At 37.1% G+C, this 22,841-nt stretch overlaps 1 protein-coding gene across 1 annotated transcript in view; it reads left to right on the plus strand.

Annotated features, from left to right (window-relative positions):
• Nucleotides 1–22,841, plus strand: part of LOC103315901 (protein white) — a 501,432-nt gene that overhangs the window by 205,781 nt on the left and 272,810 nt on the right. The window contains exon 2 of the mRNA XM_031928240.2: nucleotides 3,835–4,003. Within this exon, the coding sequence (XP_031784100.1) occupies nucleotides 3,835–4,003 (169 nt within the window). The remainder of the gene's footprint in view (nucleotides 1–3,834; nucleotides 4,004–22,841) is intronic.

Raw genomic sequence — 22,841 nt, forward strand, 5'->3', positions numbered from 1 at the left:
TAAGGCGCGCCTAAATACAATGCAGCCGCCGGAACCTGCTACATGTTTACAGCTTTCTTCCTTTTGACCATCCTTTTTGCAGAGAAAACAGCTTCAATGTTTTTGGCATTTAGCCATGCGATGATCGATTCCTCCACACTTAAAGCAGAGGTTCGACCGATCTGCTCTATTGCACTCAATTTTTTAGAGTCCGGCCTAGGCACTTGTGGCACCACACTATCTTCACATGCTTTCTGATCCTGCAACTTACAAGGCTCACGCGGATGCGTCCTATCTCTAGGAGATCCTCGGCCTCTCTCTCTCTCTCTCTCTCTCTCACCGAGTATCGCTATGGCCATTCTAACGCCTCTCGTGTTAGGTTTTAATACGGTCACCCTCCTGCCATTGTCTCGCTTTCCGAGGGCTCTTTCTATTGCTGCTCTCACCTCTTCTTACGTAGCTTCTGAGTCTATATCCCTCATTTCCAGGGTTGTCTTCCGTTCTTCCTTTTTGACCTGTTCAAAGACCAGCACTGCTTTTTCCACTTCCGCAGTAAACGCTGTCCTGTCAGACCCTCTTCCCAGTTTTAGAAGGACGTCTTCACTTCTTGTTTGCTTGACTCCCAGCACCATCGTTTCAGTGGTGTCCGGGTTTACTTCCTTTCGGATTTTCCCCAGAACTGCATACGTCTTGTGTTGCCCCACTTCAACTAGTGGCCCTTCGGGCCGCTTGTTCTTGTTGAGTCTTACTTTCTCTCGTTGGTCTGATGCATTTTGGGTGACTCTCGGAACGAAGTTCTCACGCTTTATCGTCGCTTTCTTACGTCGCTTTCTCTTCCTGCGTTGCTTTTCTTCGCTCTTTTTTTTTTGGGCTGCTAATCGGGCTACTTCTCGGGCTCTTGGCCTCTGCGCTTGAAAGTACAGCATCGCTTATGAGCTGACCTTGTGCGCGTCTTCTCGCTTTCTCCTATACCTCGTGATAATGTTCAAAATATCCAACGCAATGTTCGTAACTTTCATCTTTATTATCTCTCACTTTGTGCATCTCCTTCAACTGGGTCCCCAAAACTTTGAGTTTTTGGGCCCGTTTTGCAATGTTTTTTATGCTCCTTGATGTAGACTGACAATCCTTGATTAAGTCATCTTCTTCCTTTTACAGCTTCGTAATGTGCTCCTCTTCTTCCTTACATACCCATATTGCTTTCTGCTTGTACTGCCTGTATTCTGCCATTTGCTGAGTCGACGAATTAGTGCCCGTGCATCTCGCGCTGGCCACACTTGATAAACTCTCGTGACTGTTCGCTCGAGGGCGGAAAGAATTTCCTCCCAAACGAAGCTCTGGTACCTTTAATATGCACATACCTTTTTTCTCTATCTTCTTCAGCTCTTCCAATGCCATCGCAAGACCCGTTTTAATCAGACCGTGCACGTTGATTTTGCCTTTAGTGTACTAAATGTGGTCCTCTGCCTTTCGTTTACTTCGATGATTAGGCTCGTCAGACCACTAAAGGTATCACCTAGCTAGCTAGTTCGGGGGTTAGGGTCCCCGGTGTCAACAGTTTCGGCGCTTTTAACATATTCTTCTTTTTATTTATGTAATTTTCTTTTCTTCTCTCTAACTCCTCTATACACGTACAACGTCTTAGCCCTCATACCGCTCTCCCGCACCACGCGGTATTCCATGACTCCCCTCCCGTCGTGGGAAATCTCTCACTAGTCACGGTGACGTTGGCAAGGCCCCACCCCCTGACCACAGCAGGACCCAAATCCGGGCGCCATCCGGCTCTACTACGGCTAAGAAGATTTTCGCCGGCTAATAGGGCAACCACATCCAGTTAGCTAGACAAACCCGGGCCTCTGTACCATCTGGCAGCCTAGAAGCGCAAGCAACCCAGTTTTCCAGCTTTACCCTTCGTTCTCAGGCTTAAGAGCCCAGCCCCGAGAGACATAGCAGAGCACAAGCAGCCAAGAAAGATGGCGATCAGACTTCCTCGTCGCACGGCAAACTCGGGCACCTCAAAATGCTATTTCTGTAGAGCTTACAGACTGAGGTCCGCCGCACTCCCCCTAAGGTCACAGGAAACGGTCATCTAGCCGCACACGCTGTGGCCTTTGTACCGCCCTACTTGCTCGGGCAGTCCAGGGACGCCACTCTCCGTGGGAAGCGAACTTCCTCCCTGGACGTTGTGAACGTGTGTGTGTGTGTGCGTGCGCGTGTGTGTGTGTTTAGGTGTCTGTGCGTGTATAGATTTGGCATACAACTTGCTATTGATGTGGTAGAAATTTGTCTCAACATATAAGCAGTTAGTTTCATAACAATTCTTTTCTTTCTAATAGTTTCAGTGATGAAATGGAATAAAAACATTTTATATTAAAGTATTGAAATATAAGAAACTTCTTTTATTTCAAATTGAACAAATGACTGGATTAATTTTTTCGTATGAAAAGAGTTTTAATAACGTCCAAGCCGATTTTAGGAATTTAGACTGATATCTAGCATTAGAATGGTGGTATATTATGACTGCAACGTATAAACAATAACTGACCGACCTTAAACCATTAGCAGTCACATACGTTACGGAGAGTTCCGTTAGACCCACTTATGTTAAGTTTATATTGAATATCACACTTGTACACTTTTCTGTTAATATGGTGAGATTTAACTTGAATTTTGATAATGTTTGGCCTGTCCTAACTGATATGTACTAGAATAAAATATTTCTAAATCATTTTCCGTCAACTCTGGAAAGTCTTAAAGTTGTTCTGACGTTAGTTTCACTAAAAGAAAACTTCTTTTAGATTATCTGAAATTTTCAACCTCTTGTGCTAAAGTATTTTCTGTTGCAAGAGAACTGAGCATTTTATCAGTGATGTCAGTTCGTGATCCTTTATCAGAGATCATTTACAAATATTAAAAGGCTTACAGAGTGAAGTTTTCTTTTGACCAGAGAAAGACTTTCTTTGATACTCATTATTTGTACTTTTTTGATGTCATCTTTCAAATTGTATAATTTTTTAGCAATTAAGGATGTATGATGTACGCAAAACTGAGAAGCCGGCTCCGAACAGGAGAGTGCGGAGAGATATCACACATGCGAACATGATGTTCGCGAAGCAGCTCTCGCAGCGAGCTGCGCTGCAACGCGGGTAAATCACAGGCGTTAAGAGAGTTCTCTGCCGTAACGAGAGATTGTGATCCGGTCGAGTATAGCCGAGTTTTCCCCAGAAATCGAGCCCCGTTACAATATATATTTCCGCGAGCCGTGTGACTCTACACCCCAAGCTGATGCAAATTTTTAATATTTTTAACATTCTCATCAGTTATCTATAGTCATCCCTATTGATAAATCTCTAATGAGATTTCTACTATTAGGTATTCTGCTCTATTAGGTTTACTTAGATTTCTAAAATACTCTTATCAAGTTTGTTATAATTAAAAAAAAAGTTTTAAATAGTAAGCCTTATTCAAAAATATATGCATTGAAGCATTTTGAGCAATTTTTTGATTTTAACATATTAGAGATGAAAATTTCAGGTGAGAAAATCATAGTGATTCCACAATCAGTAAAGTGTCTTTTGATTATTGCCAACTGAATTTCATCAATTTATAAAATTTCAAAAATCTGTACGCAAAATCACACATAAAATTTTGATTAAAGATTTCACTTGAGATTTTTCAATAAGGATCGTTGAAATAGTATATTTCCACTAGGTTCCTAGTGAAAACAAATTCTGCACTTAGCAGTTTTTATCTGAAGATTTTAGACTAAAACAGAAGATAACTGATCAAAACAGAAATTTTTGCAATATTTATGTATACAGCAATAATTATTCAGCACAACTCTTATAATTTCAGGGACAAAATACAGCTCAGTTACGGGCATCGCCAAAATTTTATTCTTCTGAAAATTTAAGTCTATCTTGGAAAAATATAGCATATGAAGTAGAAAAGAAAAAAAGTGTTGGTTATTTCAGAGATTTCATCAGAGCAAGACAGTTAGAACACATACAATTATTAAGTGAAGGTATTCCGTAATATATCATATAATTAGTTGTATTTTCATTTATTATTTTATTTATTTATATTTATTTGTTTAAGGGTAATAAACTACCTTGAATTATCAAAAAGAAGAGACATCTGTTTATATTCTTTATATGCATACAACATGTTTTCATAAATGAATTTAGCAATTGAATATTTTTAAGTATGATGTAAAAACCGCTGCCAATTCATTGGCACGTAGCTTCCTCCAACTAAATTCGTAGTTCCAATAAATAAAATATTGATTGAATATACAGTATGTTTATGCTTTTATTGTTATTTTCAAATAAATAATCCACACATGCAAAACGGATAAAATCTAAGTCAAGACGCACAAGGGCAATTGTATGCTCTGCTGTTGCATATATTATAACAGCGAGGAATAAGCTCAGTGCTCCCCATAGATATAGACATTGTAGCCGATGTTAAATTCGTCGTTGTTTCTTGTTATTACTCTGAATCCTCCGTTTTTATATACATACATGTAGCTGTTTATTCCCGACTTGCCGGGGATAAAGTACTAAGTTTATGCTGGGGTGGGTTAAAAAATGTTATTTTATTCACGACTGACCTATAATAGTCACATTATTCCCTGAAAAGCAGGACTGAAGTAACATTTTATTCCCTTATTTTTTTCCACAAAAAACTTTATTCCCGCAAAATGCGGGAATAAAGAATTTTGCGGGAAATAAACTCATTATTCCCACAAAATGCGGGAAATTTTGAAAAATTTCGAAATGTTGGAAAGTAGAAAAATTATAAAAAAAAATTAAAAATTTTGAGTATTTAAAAAAAATTGTATTAATTTATTCAATTTAGCTGTTGTAGGTTCTACTTTTCAAGAAACGAAGTGGCTACACAGTTAGTCGTGAATAAAGCACTATATGCAACACGATAGTAAAGTAAATTCCCTCGGGTGAAGTAAACTCTCACCTGCGGGCATAATCAAAGACTTTACTCCTTATTGCATAATGTACTATTTTATAATATTGGATCTGATCTATTTTTTATAATAATAAACTGACTAATCTCAAAAAAAAAAAAAAATCACCAAATGAAATTTTGAAGCATTTGACTACACATTGTCTTAGATATATAAATAATCAAAAAATTTTCAAAAAGAAATTAAAACCTTGATATCTTAAGAACTATAGGGGTTTGAAAGCTGTGCAATGAACTTAGCCAAAACACATAAAATATCTACTTTTTTCCAAAATCTCAAGTGCAATAAGGCCATTTTACGTCCGTCATCAAGGCACAAAAAAACTCTTTTTTTCAGTTTTCGTTTTCAATTAATTATGGTAAAACGAAGTAGTCAAATTTTAATAGGATATAGTTTTTAAAAAATCACCTTTTTCATTTTATCTGCCGAACCAAGCGGTCAATCCCGAGGACCAAACGATGAAAATTAGGTAATTCTATTCTCTTTAAAATGCATTATAGATGAATTGTTTGTAACAATGGGATGATTGAAACAAATACAAAATAGTGTTTTTCAAAAATCAAAAAATTGCCATGAAAAAAATAGTTGAGAAAATAAAAAATAACTGTTTTTCCCAAATTCAGAATGCAAAAATATATATGCATGTCAAATGTTATTGAAATTGACGGAGTAGTTTCACAAATATTACGGTATACATACACACACATCCACACACACGCACACGCACACTCACACACACACATTCATACGGACATTTTCTAAAAACACTTGATTTGGACTTCTAATACACCAAAAAGTATTTTCCAGCAGTTTTGACGAAACTCAAAATTTTACTATTACAAAGCTTCCTGTAGGAGGAAGCAAAATGTGTATCAATGCTTGTATTTACGACTAAACTGTACGAAAAGAAGGTTTCGCCTTGTTTGGGCCGTAAACCCACCTGTGGTAATAATCGACTTTACTACCATAACTATAGCTACTTTGTTGACTTGAAAATTCTTTGTGCGCGAAAAATGAATAGAAAACAGAGAAGCAGTAAGAAATAGTAAAAGGAAAAGTCATAGTATATTGTGTACCAAAAGCGTAGAGAAGACTTTTTTAGACCGAGTATGGAGATTGCAGTACAAGCCGCATATGAGTCCTACAATACCCACACGAAGGTAAAAAGCCTGTCTAGCCTTTAGTTTACATCACAGTTTTTGTAATGCATGTTGTATTATATAGAGTCAATTATTAATTCATTTCAATTTGAATATTTGCACTCTTCTAGTAGCGATCTATTGCCCTGTCGGGTAAACAGCAACCGAATGGGGTTGTTGTTGGGTTGCAGTTCGGTTGCTGCAATTAGAGCTATTTTATGCAAAAAATGGTTCTTACAGGATAATATGAATGCTATTTATACGCTAATGATAATAAATAAATAGGTTAAAAAAGCAGTATTAAATAAAAAACCATTTATTTACAATATAGCTGATGGGTACGTATATAACCAAAAACTGATTAAATCAACAGATGGCGCTAGAATGTAGTGAGAGCGTCGTCGATTTAATTCAAGTGCACATAAAAGCAAGAAGTTTTAAAATATGAATAAGTTAAATCGGTGGCTAAGTGGAATAAGGTCGTATCGTGACGGCGACACTGAGAACGTCATATCGTGGCGGCGACTCTAAGAACGTCGTATCGTGGCGGCGACTCTGAGAACGTCGCATTAAGCCGGCGTCTTTGGAAACGTCGTATGTTAGACGCGATTTTATTTTCTCTAATTTTGTAGTGGCAGCAGTACATGATTTTTTAATACAACTTTACAAAACATAGAATGCGCGTGAAAGTTTTGAAAAAAAATCATAATGACATGCATATATTATAAAAACTTTCAACATTAATCGAATCGAATTCAACTTAATGGACAAATTAAATCTAATTATTTTGATGTATGTACACGAACCCCAAGCACATAAAAGATTCGACTTTAGTTGACCAAGTTTTTTACCTGCGTTTGGACATATAATATGTAAAAAACATGGGTAGCATGTCCAAAATATATGTCAATAAAATGTTACAGGGCAATTACTAGTTACCAAAAAATAGCCTTTATCGCGCCCCGGATAATTTACTAAGCTATTTATTAATGCCGGGAAAAATGATTTTTGCTCGGCCAGATATTTAATTACGTGAGGCGCAATAAAAGCTATTTTTGGTAATTAGTAATTGGCCCGTAACTTTTTGTTGACATAGGGTTTGGAGGTGGCACCCATATTTTTTACGTATTGTATGTCCAAGCGCATGTAAAAAATTGGTCTGGTCACTGACTTGCATGCAACACACACACATGCATGGCATCCACTGCTATGCTGCTGTGGCGGCTAACCTCTCACCCGCATCGCGTCGCGTATTCGCAACTAAGTTATTGACAACAAAGTGTGGTGATTGTTGTTCGTACTCGTAGTCCAAAAGTTCGTTGTGATATTTTCTACATTGCTGGGAATTTCTCAAGTTTTCTTTTTTGTTAGTAAACTGCAAAGGAGTAAATAGCGAGAGCCCTATATCCCAGTGTAAACCTGTTGCAGCTATCAGATAAGTCTTTCATTTTACATAATATTTTGTTAATTCTTCTGAATGGCAAAAGAGCTTGTTGCTTTGTGTTTAAGCCAGCTTTTATTTATTTCAGCTTATTGGAGATACTATGCATCTAGAGGACGGTTTCGTACGTATATACTGAATTTGCTTGGGCAAGAGTTATCATGGTGAGTCTGATCATTTAACTAACACCTCAGAAAACTACACTAGTTTCTAATATTCATTCGCAAAGTGCTTCATTTGTTATATTTTAATTTGCACTACAAACGCAAAATGTCATGTGATAATTGCCCTTATTTTACTATTCTTGAGTGAAGTTAAAAATTTGTTATACCGTTTCATTACACATTAAGATTAGTGAATAATTTTGCGTTGATTCTCATGTAATATTAGTACAATAATTTCTTTAATTTTACTTTGATTACTCAGTGCACAACATCCGTTACTCTATAAATTCATTTTGAAATATAGAAATATTTTAAATTTAATAAAGCTTTAATTGGGAATTGACATTAGAAATGTATGCTAAGCACAAAATAAATTATACTAATCTTCTATTATAAAGAACAGTCGATCTCTTTGTGTCATTTAATATATCTGAATAAGGTTAAAGGGAAAACAAGACAAAAAAGGGAAAGAGGGATTAACCGAAACAGGTTAGGTAACAAAGATAATGACGGAGAGAAAGAAGAAGAGAGCAGCACGGCCGCGGAACATGAACTGTAGCAGTTACAAAAAAGAAAAGATACTAGGGATTATTCAAAATTCTACGAGAATTTGGACAGACGCAGGGAGGAGAGGAGGCAGGGAGAGAGGGGACAGCACACCAAGGGGGAGGGAGAGGAAGAAAACGGAGCAGAGGAAGAAGGAGAGCCCAAATGCAGCTGATCATAACGGATAGGACTCCAACGAAAGTAGAAAAGAGAACAAAAGAGTAGAGAATAGAAGGGATGAATAAGGTTTAAAGCACCTTGCATAGGATGTAGATGACGATAAGGGAGAGCAGAGTGCAGAACAAAAAGCGTAAGTAAAAAAGCAGCTGGAGTAGCTGGAGTGAAAAATAAAGGAAGGAGAAAGAGAAAGGAAAAAACAACGTAGTTATAACAGGGCTAAAATGTGAAGGATAGGACAGAACGAGGCTAAAGACGTGAATAAAAGAGCAGCTAAAAGTCATAATAGAGGCGAGAAGGGCATAGGTAATCAGAAGAAGTGGCACTGGCAGAATAAGAGCGGATCGCAAAGACTGGAAAGAGGATGCAAAATTAATCGAAGTAAAGAACAGACTCAAAGGGACAAAGCACTCTTAAACTTTAAAAAAGTGATTTTTTTATTACTTATTTTGTTAGAAAATTTCCTGTAAAATATACTTCCAAAACCTGTTTACAACAAAAAAATTTCTGCAAAGGTATAAGCCAAATACTAAAACAAAATTTTTACCTTTTTCGTAAAATCGCAAAAATATTTTGATTTTTTTTCATTTATTAATGCCTTTCAAACATTTTTATTGGTTTACTTTAGCCTTGCTTATTTGTTTTATAGTTACATATAATTGGGGTATACTGTAAAATTGGGGTTTGAAATGACGATTAAGGTCCCAAAATTATGAAAAAAAAAATTTAAATAGAAAAACTGTAAAAAGGATAAAACAAAAATAGGTTGCCCAAAAAAGAAGGACCGAAAATAAGGCCTAAAACGTGTAAAGCCGTGTAAAGTCGTGTAAAGCCGTGTAAAGCCGTGTATAGCCGTGTAAAGCCGTGTAAAGTCGTGTAAAGCCGTGTAAAGCCGTGTATAGCCGTGTAAAGCCCAAAAAATAAGTCCCAATAAAGGACCAAAAATGAGGCTCACAAAATAAGGCATAAAAATATGCTATAGTTATTACTATAGTATATAAAAGTTTCTATATTTTGCATTGACAGTGACTTATAACCTTGACTTATAAATTTAAAATCACATAAATAAGGACTGCTACTTGTGTAATATGAAAATCTATTGTTGCGAGTATGTTTTAATTTAAGCAAAATATAGTATTTATTATCATAGAGAATTTACTCAATATTTTAGTTATTTAATTTGGGTACATTGTGGTCCCGAGTAGGATAGTGGGATAAATTCAATAAACACTATTGCTTTTTATGTGTTATAATATATACGGGGCACGAATCCTTTATTCACTTTATTTATCAGAATTATGTCGTATGCTTGATGCAGATCAATACACGAGATTACTAACTCGTAGAAAGAACAATGTTACACGCGCACTTGTGGTAAGAAAATAATAATTGACTGAAATATTTACGCAGAGCAAGAAAATAATGCGAGCAAGAGAAACAATGCCAAAGTCGTTGAGATGCACACTACGCACGTCGTGGCCGATCGGGAGAGTTCGAGCTTCCAGAGCAGCGAATCTATTTCATTGCCCTCGATCCCAATATGACGCGAAACCTAGAGTAGTCTGACTTTGTTGTTGTTGGCCAGTTAATTTACTATCACCTTGCAGTCTCAGACCAGCTTAGATGTTGCCTTCTGGGAAATTGGTACCCTAAGCGCAGCCTGGCTATCTGAACATATACTAATTCTCCTGTCGAGTGCACCAAGTTCCATGAATCTCTGTGCAAGGAGAAGAAGGTACCCCTTTCATCCATGCAAAAGTAGTAACCGAAGCCAGTCCCTTCATCAGTTTTGGATCCATCCGTATACCAGATATCACCTTCTTCCGGCAGGGTATTTCTTCTACTCTCTTAATCCTGCCGTGTTGGATTGATGATCTCGTATTTCCGAAGAAGTAACGCGTTATCATCATGACCGATTTTATATAAAATTTCGGTTTGAGGCAAAGTTTCACCGATGGCCGCGTATGCCTCGTCCCCTGTTTCCACTGCCTGTAGGTATTAAGTCTATGGGCGGCCTTGGTCGCATCCCCTATGATCGTAAAGTTAAGGGGTTCTTCTTCCACTCGTATTCCCAGTGCCTTGGTGGGCGTGGTCCTTAAAGCTCCAGTAGCCCCCTCGTTAAAAGTCCCCGTAGTCTCTCCAGGGCCTCCTTTGCCCCCACCTGCTCTACCCTTGGCCACCAGACCAGCGCGGCATACACAAGCCTGGGCAGAAGTACGGCCCTGTAGAGCCATAGGAGAACTTTGGCACTGCCCGTGTAAAAATGGCCAATGTTTGTATAAACTTTACATAAAGTTCATGTTTAGCAAAACTTTATCTTAATGTAGCAAAAAAATGCACAAACGTTTGTTAAATTTATTATCACTTTATGTAAACTTAAGGCAAGTTCAGCTAAAGTTTATTTGGTTTATAGTGCTGCAGCCAGCTAGGTTCCCGTAGCCTTTTCAAACGGAACGACTCCACCCAGGTTTTTCTAATGTATTTTTGCTTGCTGCATCCGAATTTTGAGGGTAGAGAGTAAAAAAAGGCAGATTATTTGTTATAAACAATTTTCCGGGAAGTCGTTGCAAAATTTTCACTTTTTCGTACTAAAAAATATTTTTTTAGATTCCTTGTAAAATTTAAGAAGAAAGTGTACTCATACATTTTTCCGTAAAATGCATCGTATCTCTTAAAAACAAGATTGCTTTGGAAATGCAACGGTTTTTTTACTTTTCCCATATGAATTTTCGAAACTTCAATGATTTTTCCATGTCAATGCATTTTACGGAAAAATGTATAGGAACATTTTCCTCTTACATTTTTACAAGGAATCTGAAAAAATATTTTTTAGTACGTAAAAATGAAAATTTTGCAACAATTTTCCAGAAAATTGTTTATAACAAATAACCTGCCATTTTTTGACACTTAACCCTCGAAATTCGGATTCAGCAGGAAAAAATACATTAGAAATACCTGGGTGGAGTCGTTCCTTTTGAAAAGGCTACGGGAACCTAGCTGGCTGCCGCACTATTATGAGTGTAATCATAGAACGGTACGTAATTGATACATTTTTTTGGATTTAAAAATAATGCTGCAAAAATGAAGACATGTTTAACATTTTTTTAATAATATTCACTGAGTGAAGCTTTAGTATTATTATTATTCAACCTCGTTAAAATTAGTTTGATCTACTATCTAGTATTGATCATGGACTATAAAATCGTAAGAAACATTAATTATGCTTATTATGTTAATAGCAATAAATTCATGGTCCATCGTGTTGTAGTTTGTGTTACACTTATAAATATTAAGTACTGGAGATTGTGTAATGGAATTTAAAAAAGCATTTTCTACTAAACTTTTCGTGACAATCGCGTACACCAAACAGTTTTGATTGCATTCATTGCCTTGGATTTCGCAGTAACAGCCGCACACTGTAATGAATTGTTGAACAACGCCAAAACTATTTACATTATTATTACTGTACTTAATGCACGAAGAATTTGATTTTTTTGTATATGCGTGTGCTGCATTGCCATAATACATTCCATTTTTCAAGAGGCGTTTGAAAAAATAACATTTAGAAGGGTTAAGAACATTATAGTAAATTCTCATGGCATTTATAACAAATTCTGGAATATTGGTATGTTTGATATAACAACCTATGGCAAAAAGATTATCTCGCAGAAACTTGGCCTTGTATCTATGCGTACCTGAATGATCCATTTTAAACAAAATTTATAAACATCAGTTTCTGGTCGTAAAGATTGTTCTTTCAATTCGGACAGCGATAAGAATGTTGATAACGATGAATAAATTTGTAACTCTGGGTAGCGAGAGCTGTGTATGTATGATTCAAGTATGCCGTATAAATTTCAAACGGAAAATAACCTCTGGTCCAAAGTGGGCCGAATTTTCTTACATCATCGGATAAATGACGCTGCAAATGCAAATGACAGGTCAAATTTTTTCGACCGTACAAAATGTCGAACCTTAAAACATATTCATTGAGTACTCGTTTTGCCTCAATTAACATTGCATTTGAAATACTCGAAGAACATTAAAGTGTTATTTCATGTACTAGTAATATGTAGTGTTCAAAATAACGATTTGACATTATATTTTTCAAAACTACTAAGCTGTACACTAATAAAAATAATTTCAATTCAGAAGCCTTCCAATCAGCGTGGTCTGCTGACAGTTTACGTGGTATTTTGGGGAGAAATGAAGACAGAGCTAGACTTTTAATTTTTTTATCAATTAAGTCAATAAATGCATAAAGAGAAAAATGAGAAAAGTAACTTTTTTGTCATACCTTGAAACACGCAATGCATAATGTCGATCGCTGTTGATTCTACGCAATTATACATTATCTTATTTGAAGAAGAAGGTCCTTTTACACCAAATACATGACTATTTGCTGTTTCAGCAGTTTCAGCTAATAATTCAGTTTCATTTGTCATTCGCAAGTCTAAATTTTCGGTGTACGGAAAAGTTTGAACATTTTCAAAACGTTGAGTTTCAATTTTACAATGGGGATAACCAAATTTGCCATTAAATTGTTGAAAATTTAAAAAGATTGCTTTCGCGCACAAATCTCACGTTCCCGCTATAATTCGTGCTCGAACGCGTATATTTCTTAAGTTTGCCACAGTTATGTCTAGGCCTCTAAACAATTCTTTTAAATCTTTTTGAAAAGCATCTAAAAACATGTTTACCGATGGTTTATCTCGACCAAACCATAGTCCCGCTATAATCATATTTTCTTTCCTAATTCTTAATTTATAAGGTAGCTCATTAATCATAAGATATAATGGCCAAATGCTTATTTTTAAAGACCTAAACAACGGCACTCCATCAGAGTTCCATTAGATAGGTCAAAAGCTAAAGTCAAAGTTCTTCAGCTTAGACCGGAATTACGGTAGTGCGGAGATATCTGAAACGCTCCGCGGAAGAACATTCCAAGACCTTCTCAGTCTGTTAATAGTGGAGAAGAAACCAAAGTTTGACGAAGAGGATTCTACTTGGAGAGGTCGATGATTACGGAGAGAATAAGCTAATTCCCTTATGTTGAATTTAGCAGTGATTGCGTCACAAGAAACGTAGTCATGGATGATCTTAAAGGATAGCAGGCAGTCATGATAATGATGTAGACTCATGATGGTCGGAAGATTAAAAAACTTAGCCAGTTCCGTGTAGTCGTGCTCGAGCCTACTCGTAGGGTAATTATTCTTGAAAGCTAGAAACCTGATAATACGATGCTGAACAGATTCAAGCCTCGCAGCCGAAACTTTGGTAAATGGAGACCACATAGAAGAACAGTAGAGTAAGATAGGTATCATTAGAGATCTGCACAAATAGTTAATTGTGCTATAATGCTTAAAATCAGACGAAGTCCGTTTAATAAAACCGATTTGCCTGCATACCTTCGAGGTCATATGATCAATGTGAGGACCAAAAGTAAGCGCCGAGTCAAAGCGAACACCTAGGTTCCTGATGACATTAACTCTATATAAAACACTGCTACCCATGCTGTAGTCAAAGGAGAACTGCCGCAGGCCCCTATGAAACGATATAACATTACATTTATTAATATTTAGAAGTAGGCCATTCTCCCTTGACCACGACACAAGAGCATCCAAATCCAACTGAAGCGATTACGAGTCCTCCCGGGACCTCACACATGGAAATAATTTTACATCATCGGCGTATAAGAGTATGCGCGAATGCTTAACACAGGAAACTAGATCATTAATATAAAGACAAAAAAGAAGCGGCCCCAAGTGCGATCCTTGAGGGACACCTGAGGTAACCCTGACCATAGACGAGATACAATCATTAAAACGAACCGCCTGGGAACGATCAGAAAGGTACGACGCTATAAGAGAGTGAAGGACACCATGCACACTAAAATTCCAGAGTTTCGAAAGCAGTCTGGCATATTTAACCTTATCAAAGGCCTTGGACATATCAGTGTACAAGGCATCAACCTGCAGACGCTTACCAAGAGCCTCAGACAGAAAATCGTCCGTAGATTTTCCTTTAATAAAACCATGCTGCTCGTCCACAAGCCGAAGGGTGAGAGCACAAGCAAGCTCTTCCGTAATTAAGGCATCTAGTACCTTGGGTAAACAGCTAATAATGAATATGGGCCTGTAATTGGCAACATTGTGTCTGTCACCCGACTTGTAGACAGGCAGAATGTATGAGAGCTTAAAGCTACTAGGGAAAACTCCGAAAGACAGGGTCTTATTAAAGAGTTCGACTATGGGTTTCTCAAGGACCGACCAGCAGCACCTGATGAAGTGAGCTGGAATGCCATCTGGACCAGGATTCGCGTTGAGCTTAAGGCCCTGAACAATCGAGCGCACCTTAAGCGGGGTGGCTAGAAAGCTTGAAACAAGCTCCAAGTCATCGCAGAGGTCAAGAATAGACGCAGAGTCGCTACCGTACACAGATGAGATGTGAGAAAAAAGCGCATTCGATATGGATAATTCATCGTACGCAAAGCTGCTACCTGAGTACATGTACGCAGGAAGACCTGATTCATTACGCAATCCCTTGACATAGGACCAGAAAGCACGAATGTTGTATTTGATCTTGGCCTTGGTGGCCTCACTAAAAGCACAATACTTCGACCTAGATAAGCGAACGCAAATAGCTCTCAATCGCTTAAATTCAATTTCGAGAGAGGAATGTCTAGATTCCTTCCAAAGACTATGAATTCTTTTTTTATCACAGATCGCAGAGATGAGTTCATCGTCATACCAGCTAGGATGTATTGGAACGCTGTCTAGTTAAAGGAACCTGATTCTCAATTATATTATTTACACTTTTATAAAAACTATCTACAACAGAATCAATGTTGTCACCTTCAAGGTCAGCATCCCAATTTACAAGAGAGAGTGAAAGTTTAATTGCGCCATAGTCAGCCACATAAAAATTACGCTTACGGACTTTACAAACATTTAACGACGGACGAGATGGAGAGATTTGCAGGAGATGAGCAGCATGATGAGAGTCCAGAGGGATGATGGGGTCCTGAAGTTTCAAAGATGATACTAAGCCATCTGGGGCGAACAGTAGGTCAGCGAATAGCCCTTGCTCTTCAGTGAAGGCAGGTGTTGGATGAGGTTGAGAGATGACAACGCTGAGCAGATGTGCTTTGCCGAGAATCTTAGGCCTGGTTCGAGATAGGCAGTGGTTGTGAACACCAGCGGGTCAGCACTCTAGGTCATGTTAGGAAGATTATAGTCACCTAGAATGACAAAACGATGGTCTATAAATTTATTGGCCAGATTATCGACACAGTCAGCATGCTCCTTGTAAAGGGAGCTGTCAGACCTCGGTTGAAAATAACAAGCACACAAGATAATCTTCATAGATGGTGATGAATAGGTGTCTGATGAATAGGTGTTCTATTGATGACACCAAGTCTATCCTCTGGGCAATAATGGAGTACCTGACAGCGATGAGCAATCCACCTCTACGTGAAACAACAGATGCAGATAGATTACGGTCACATTTAAAGATGCTATAGTTCCTTAGGCCCAGTTCGCTGGAAGAAAAGACTGGCTGCAGCTATGTTTCCGATAGAACAACAACATCAAGAAGAAAGGATAGCTGAGTAAAATTAGATCTAAAGAGAGACACCTTATAATGGCTGCAGACTGAATGGACATTTTGATAGTATAGAAGGATATTCTCACCCTCTACAGACTCTTGACTGCTTAGTTTTTTGATTTGCCAGAGTTGTGGTCCCCAGAGCTCTTCATGACATCTACCAGGGTAGGAGTGCCATGAATGAATCTAACGGTCTTCTGTGAGTTCAGATTAGCACTGTTATGTGCATTTGCCTCAGCCCGGAGTCTCTTGAACAGCTGCCTTTGATACTGTGTGCGATCAGCAGCCATCTATACACCATCACTGATAAGCTTACGGTTGTTAATAATCCTCTGGGCTTCAAACTGAGATCCATAGGACAGGAGGTATAGTGCTGCGGGCTGATGGTTTAGCGAATCTTCTGACTGTAAAGTGCTCAAGTTTAAGTTGGAGATCCTGGCCAGGCACTGCCGCACCTTGACCAGGTCACGGGTGTCATCAACAGGCACGTTGTAGATCATCACATTGCAGGAGCGACTCATGCGGTCGTGAAGCTCGCTTGCCAGGTCAACAGTAGATTGAGGTGCTAAGGAAGAGACACCATTGCTGATAATCTAAGTCGACGTAGAAGGCCAAGGACAAGCGGGGTTGTTGGAGCTTTGACGAGCCAAATCCTAAACAGCCTGCATTCTGGCCTGTAGGCTAGTAATTTCAAGACGAATTTCACTGATGCTGGAGTCACTCTTACTAATTCTGGTATTAAAATCCGTAAGCTTGAAGTCGATAGCAGCCAGAGACGACTTGATGTCTGCACAATTAATCTGGAGTACCTTTTCAACTCTTCCAAAAGACTCACTGACTAAAAATCCCCTGCGACAGCACCCGACAACCCCTTAACTGGACTGACCGGTGGAGCACAGATGTAGCTGAGCATGATCAAGTGTTTTGCACTTGGTCAAGACTGCACAATCATGATAGAAACGACGATTACAGGTGATGCAGATCCAGCTAGGGATGCCAAAACACTGGCAGTTCTCCACATCACAGGCAGAGAAGTGACTTCTACCACATCTGCGCTTGGACACATTGGAGTCGTCCAGCTGAGTTGTGATAATAGGGAAAGTGAAATGTGACACTCAAAACCGCCACAGAGGCACAAAAACACAGCAGGCACTCGCACCGCTGGCAAGCAACAAGGCGCTACCCGGATCCGACACAATTCAAGAAAGAAAACAGCGCCACGCGATCCACTGTATAACATTATAATTTTTTTAGAAATGTCTTTCATTAGGTCTCGGGGGCATGTTTGAGGTACATTTTAAGCCCGGGTAGAATAAAGAAGACGGTCCAGATCTTTTACAAACTCGTGGCAAGTGACTGAAAACACTTATTTATATAGTAAAATGTCATGAATTTTTGTCAGTGATTTTGTATGGTATATATATGATATTTCTCGGTAGAAATAGTGTATAGTATAAATATTTTCAGTAGATATTTTTTGTTTTTTAATTTACGTGAAAAGAAAAAATTTTTATTAGATAAATATTTTGTTGTTTTTTGTAGGATTTAACCTAGGCTGAACCCCTTAAATAAACAAAACTACGGAGCTGTATTCAGCACGACTTGACCATGCATCACCTAGCGGTTTTATATAAGGGACAATAACAATAAAATCACCGACAAAGTAAAGATTGCTAAGATAATGAACAAACACTTCTGTGATTGAAAAAGTAATTGAAGTGGTGGTATTGTGAAACCTAAAAATGCCGAAATTAAATTACCTGATATGAATGCAAATTAAATATATCTTAAGCCAACAAATACCAGTAAGATTAAAGGTATAATAAACAATAAAAAGTGGTGGACTTGATAGAATAAATAGCAAAACCTTAAGAGTTGTCATATTGTAACATTAATTAATTTTCTGACCCATAGCCATGTTCATTAAATAGTTAAAAAATTCAAAAATTTAGGTCAGAAAATTAATTAATGTTTCAAGTAACTATTATTCTAATAACAATAACTTAGGAGAATCCATTTTTACTAGTAACCTCAAAAAAAATTTTATATCTAAATATATGTGAATAGCTATTATACATTAACCGTCAAAGAAAGCATGCGATGCTGTCGCGTCTATCTCTCTACTGTAAGACTCCGATGTAGTTGGGCGTGCCGACTTGGCTTTTGCCACAACTTTATCACTTCAATATATCATATATTATCATTACTTATTATCTAACCTCAGTGTTATTATTTATTAAACCACCACTCCAACATGGTAGCAGAGCATGGTTGGGAAAATTACTTTAACTTCTACACTGACTCTCGAGTTGTGTAGAGTTATAAAGTGTTAAAAAGTGAGGTTAGAAAAACACCACGTGGAAAAGTAGTTATTGGTTATTGTTAACAAAGTAAATCGCACAGTGAAAAATTGAGCAGGTTAGCATATACAAGGACAAAATTTCTCGAAGAAAATGATATGCCTATGAAACATGGATTTCGAATTTTCGTCTGTCAAAAAACGGAAATTTTCAAGTGAAGAAAAAATCAGTCTACAAAAGTTTAAGCCAAAAAATATATGCTCAGTGACGAAGATAAAGTTGTCTAGTACGAAATAATCGGAAGAATTTTGAAAATTAATGAAGATTCGAGTGCGATGTTTAAGGATTAAAGTCGGCAAGTGGAAAACGTGACTAAGTGCTCCTACAGAGCACGTGTAAAATTTGAAGGTTAAGCACATGTTTTCGTGGCTAAAACCAAAAGTGAATCTAGAGCACACATTAGAACATAAAGAAGCTGTATGGAAAAAAAATATAAGAAATCCGATTAAAAAATATTTCTGAAAGAATTCAAGAAAATTATTGTACTAAAAAATCAAGTATACAAAAATATTAGTGCAAAAGAAACCATAATGGCTGAACAAGCTAAAATTGAAGATATTTTGATACATGTTTTTGATGGTGTAAATTACACTAGCTAAAAAAGTTAATGCTTTTATAAAAGTATACAGAGTGTAAAGATCCAGCAGTACGATAACTAAGACTTATAAAGATAAAGAAACAGATGGAAAAAAGATGGACCTAGAAGCAAGAACAATGATAATTAGTACTATCTCGGATAGACAATTAGAATACGTTGGTAAATGCACGACGGCATTTGAGATGATACAAAAATTTGATAAAATGTATCTAACACAATCAACAGCCCTACAAATAATATGTTGAAGTAAAATTGAAGAAATAAAGTTAAGGGGACACAACACCTTTAAACTTAGAAAAAATCGATTTTTTTTTATTGCTTATTTTGATAGGAAATGTTCCGTAGAACACGCTCCTTAAACCCGTGTATCAAAAAAAAAAAAAAAAAAAAAAAAAATTTCGCGCAAAGTTACAAGCAAAATACTAATACAAAATTTTTATCGTTAAGTTTTATAATTCAATATAAATAAAATTTGTATTGTAAATGTTGAAAATACTATTTTTTCACCGTAGTATATACGTATATGATGCTCCGCATACATATTTTAGTAAATAAATTAGTGCGTATTGATAAGATTTTTTGCGTTATTTTAGAGATAAATGTCTAGTTTCGCTTCTTATATAAGGCTCTGATGGATACGTTGGGAAATTCATTTAAATTCAAATATCGCGCCCGCGCGACCTGTGGGCAGGTTAGAATCAATGTGTCTGAGAAGGACAGAGCGACCGTTCTGCTGTTCTGCTAGCAGACAGAAAATATTTCAAAACACAGCTGATATAGTCCTGGGATATGTTTTATACTGAGTAAACACAGCTGATGCCTTAATACATTAAAAAAGCTGATATTTCTTTAAAGTGTTTTTAAATTAATCCAAGTAGTGTTTGTCGTGTTTTTGGGGTTATAGCTTATAGCTTATAACCCTAAGAAGAAAAAAAGTGAAGTGTTAGTATAAAAGCAGAGCAGTGAAGTTATTTAAAAAAGTGAGAAGTGTAGTGATTTTAAAAATATGTGTGATAATCGAGATGCCAAGGATAGGTTTGCGAGTACCCGTCCTGACAAGAAGTACTCTCGAGGAAGAGGCAAGAAAAGGCCAAGAAGATTTCTAGGAGCAACATGCGAGGATGAACCTGCCAACAGGACAAGACCTTCAAGTTCAGCAAAAAAGATGCAAACTCGAGCAGCGGAAGGAACCTCTGTGGTCAGGAATAGATTGATTGATATCAACATTCTATTACCTGTTCTCGAGGAACTTTTGATTTACAAACAATGCCATGGTCAAGTTAAACTTGGCGAATCTGAAGCTCAAGGATTAGAATTCAAGATTGAAGTAGTGTGCATTGAGTATGGTCAGCTGGCAGCTATCAAGTCATGCAGAAAAGTTGGCGTCTAGAACCATGCTTGGAAGAACAACAGAAGAGCAGTGGTTACTTTTCGTGCTCTTGGACTTGGACACGCTGGTCTATCAACATTTTGTGGGTTGATGGACTGCTTGAAACCCATGGCTTAGTCTGCATATGAAATATACAATCAACGAATAATTTAGTGAAGTACGTGAGAAAGTTGCCAAGTACTCTATGAAGACTGCAGTGATAGAAGAAAAAGCCACTACAGAGACTGGAGCACCCGGATCAAACATTTCGAGGTTAGACTGGTAATTTTCTGCAGTTTTATCTTGAAGATTCTACACAGTGACTAAAAAAAGAAAAGTATAAAGTATTATTATTATCAAGGATAAAATAACCTTTTTATTACATTTTTATAAAAATTCATAAAATGCCTTTTTTTTGTTGCAGGTAAGAAAAGCCGTACTGAACCCAGAGGTATAAGTGAATATACCTCATAATTGCTCCGAGTCAAGGTCTATGTGTGTGGAACATGGAAAACTTGGTCCCAAAGGATTTGGTAAGTACTAATTCAAGTTACACTTTCAACAATTTTCATAAACTTTAAAGTTGATTTTCCCTAAATGTTGTTCTTACTGATTTTAGCTGACTGTCCGTAGGATTCCAAGTAAACGCATGGTTTTTTAAGCTCAAACTCAAGGAGAATAATTTGTACACCTATAGTTCTGGTATGAATGCAGAGATTTTGATTTAAATGTTTAAAAAATGTTTATGCACAAAAAGGTGCCAGAATAAGCGAAAAAAATGCAGTTTTTTCATCGCCAAATCATTTCTAAACATTCAAATTAAAATCCCTGCATTCATACCAAAACTATAGGTGTACAAATTATTCTCCTTGAGTTTGAGCCCAAAAGAACCATTCGTTCACTTGGTATCCTACGGACAGTAAAAAAGTTCACAAATTCTTGCACCGAGTGCCACAATGAGCCAACAGGAACAATGAAGGTTTCAGCATGATAAAATTAAAGGTATTTATGCTAAATATATCTATAAAAAATTTCAAATGATTTATTTAAAATTTATAAATTTTTCTCAGAGTTCTTTTTTTCAAGGCTTAAAGGTATTGTGTCTCCTTAAATAATTACAAAACAGTAGGAGAATTTTCTGTCGAATTTGAAAAAGTAACAAATGAATTCAAAGCAGCTGGTAGAAAAATTGATGAATCAGAAAAGATGAGATACTTGATTAGAGCCTTGCCATCAAGCTACAGTTACATTGGGGATTTTATTGACGTCATCCCAGAAGACCAAGGAACGATTGACTACGTTAAATTCAAGATCAAAGAAAAAAACATGACTTAACCAAAGTCTGAACATAAAACCAACGTCAGTACTTTTGCGTACCAAAAGCAAATGATTCAACTGTGGAAAATTTGTCCACTTCAAAAATGAGTGTACGAGACCACAGCAGCAGAGCAGCCGGGGAAGAGGTGCTCAATCCAATCAAGGTCAACGAGGTCATCAAAGTGGTTACCATAGAGGCAACAACAGAGGTGGATTCTACAAAGGTCGTGGTCGAAGCAGGGAACAAGGTGACCCAGAGGTGACAATTCAAGCGAACAACAGGGTAACTACTCGTCTGAGACGTGGGTCACGCAGGTGTGTAACCTCACTAATTATTATTTATCTTCTACTTCAACTCTCGAGTCAGGTATAATATAACAAGCCAGGTAAATCATGTAACTGGTTATAGTGCAAATTGTAATGAAATTAATTGGTTATAAGATAGCGGTTGTACAGATCACATTATTAATGATAATAGATATTTTAATAAATATGTTGATTTAAAAAAACTAATTGATGTAAAATTACCAGATCGTAAAAAGTTAAAAAATTTGTTGATTCAAAAAATATTTATTATGTTGAGGGCATTAGACAAAATTTATTGTGTTTTTCTAAGATAACAAAAAATTATACTATTGTAGCAAAAAATGAGAATGCCAAGATTCATAATCAATCTAGAGAATTAATAGCTGTTGCAAATGTAAAAGCTTTGTTTCAAAAAGGATTGATAATGTAATGCATGCCAACACACTGGAAATTACTGATAAAGAAAAATGACTTAGTAAGAAAAATGGCTGGAGTAGGTTTATATAAATAAATAATTGTCCGTAATTTTGTAAGCCGGGATTGTAAGAGCAAAGTATGTGCTGCGCATGGGCGTGGTATCGTGTGAGATCTCTTGTCACAATCCGCGGAGACGACTCGTTCACTTGGGCCTTGTATCTAACTGAAGCAATACCCTCCGGTACAATCGGTTTTTTTAGCAAGTTTCGCTATTTTCATTTTTACGTCGTTTCTAGAGAACGAGACAACACCTGACCGAGGGTACTAGGAGTTTAAAGCCGCGAGTAATCGAGGTAAAACCCAAGTATCTTGTAAATAAAGAATGGTCGTCTCGCCGAATAACCGTCGTGAGTGTTTACCTGGAAAATTGTTATCCGCT

Source organism: Nasonia vitripennis (assembly GCF_009193385.2).
Source record: "Nasonia vitripennis strain AsymCx chromosome 4 unlocalized genomic scaffold, Nvit_psr_1.1 chr4_random0005, whole genome shotgun sequence".
In the NCBI taxonomy this organism is placed as follows: Eukaryota; Metazoa; Arthropoda; class Insecta; order Hymenoptera; family Pteromalidae; genus Nasonia; species Nasonia vitripennis.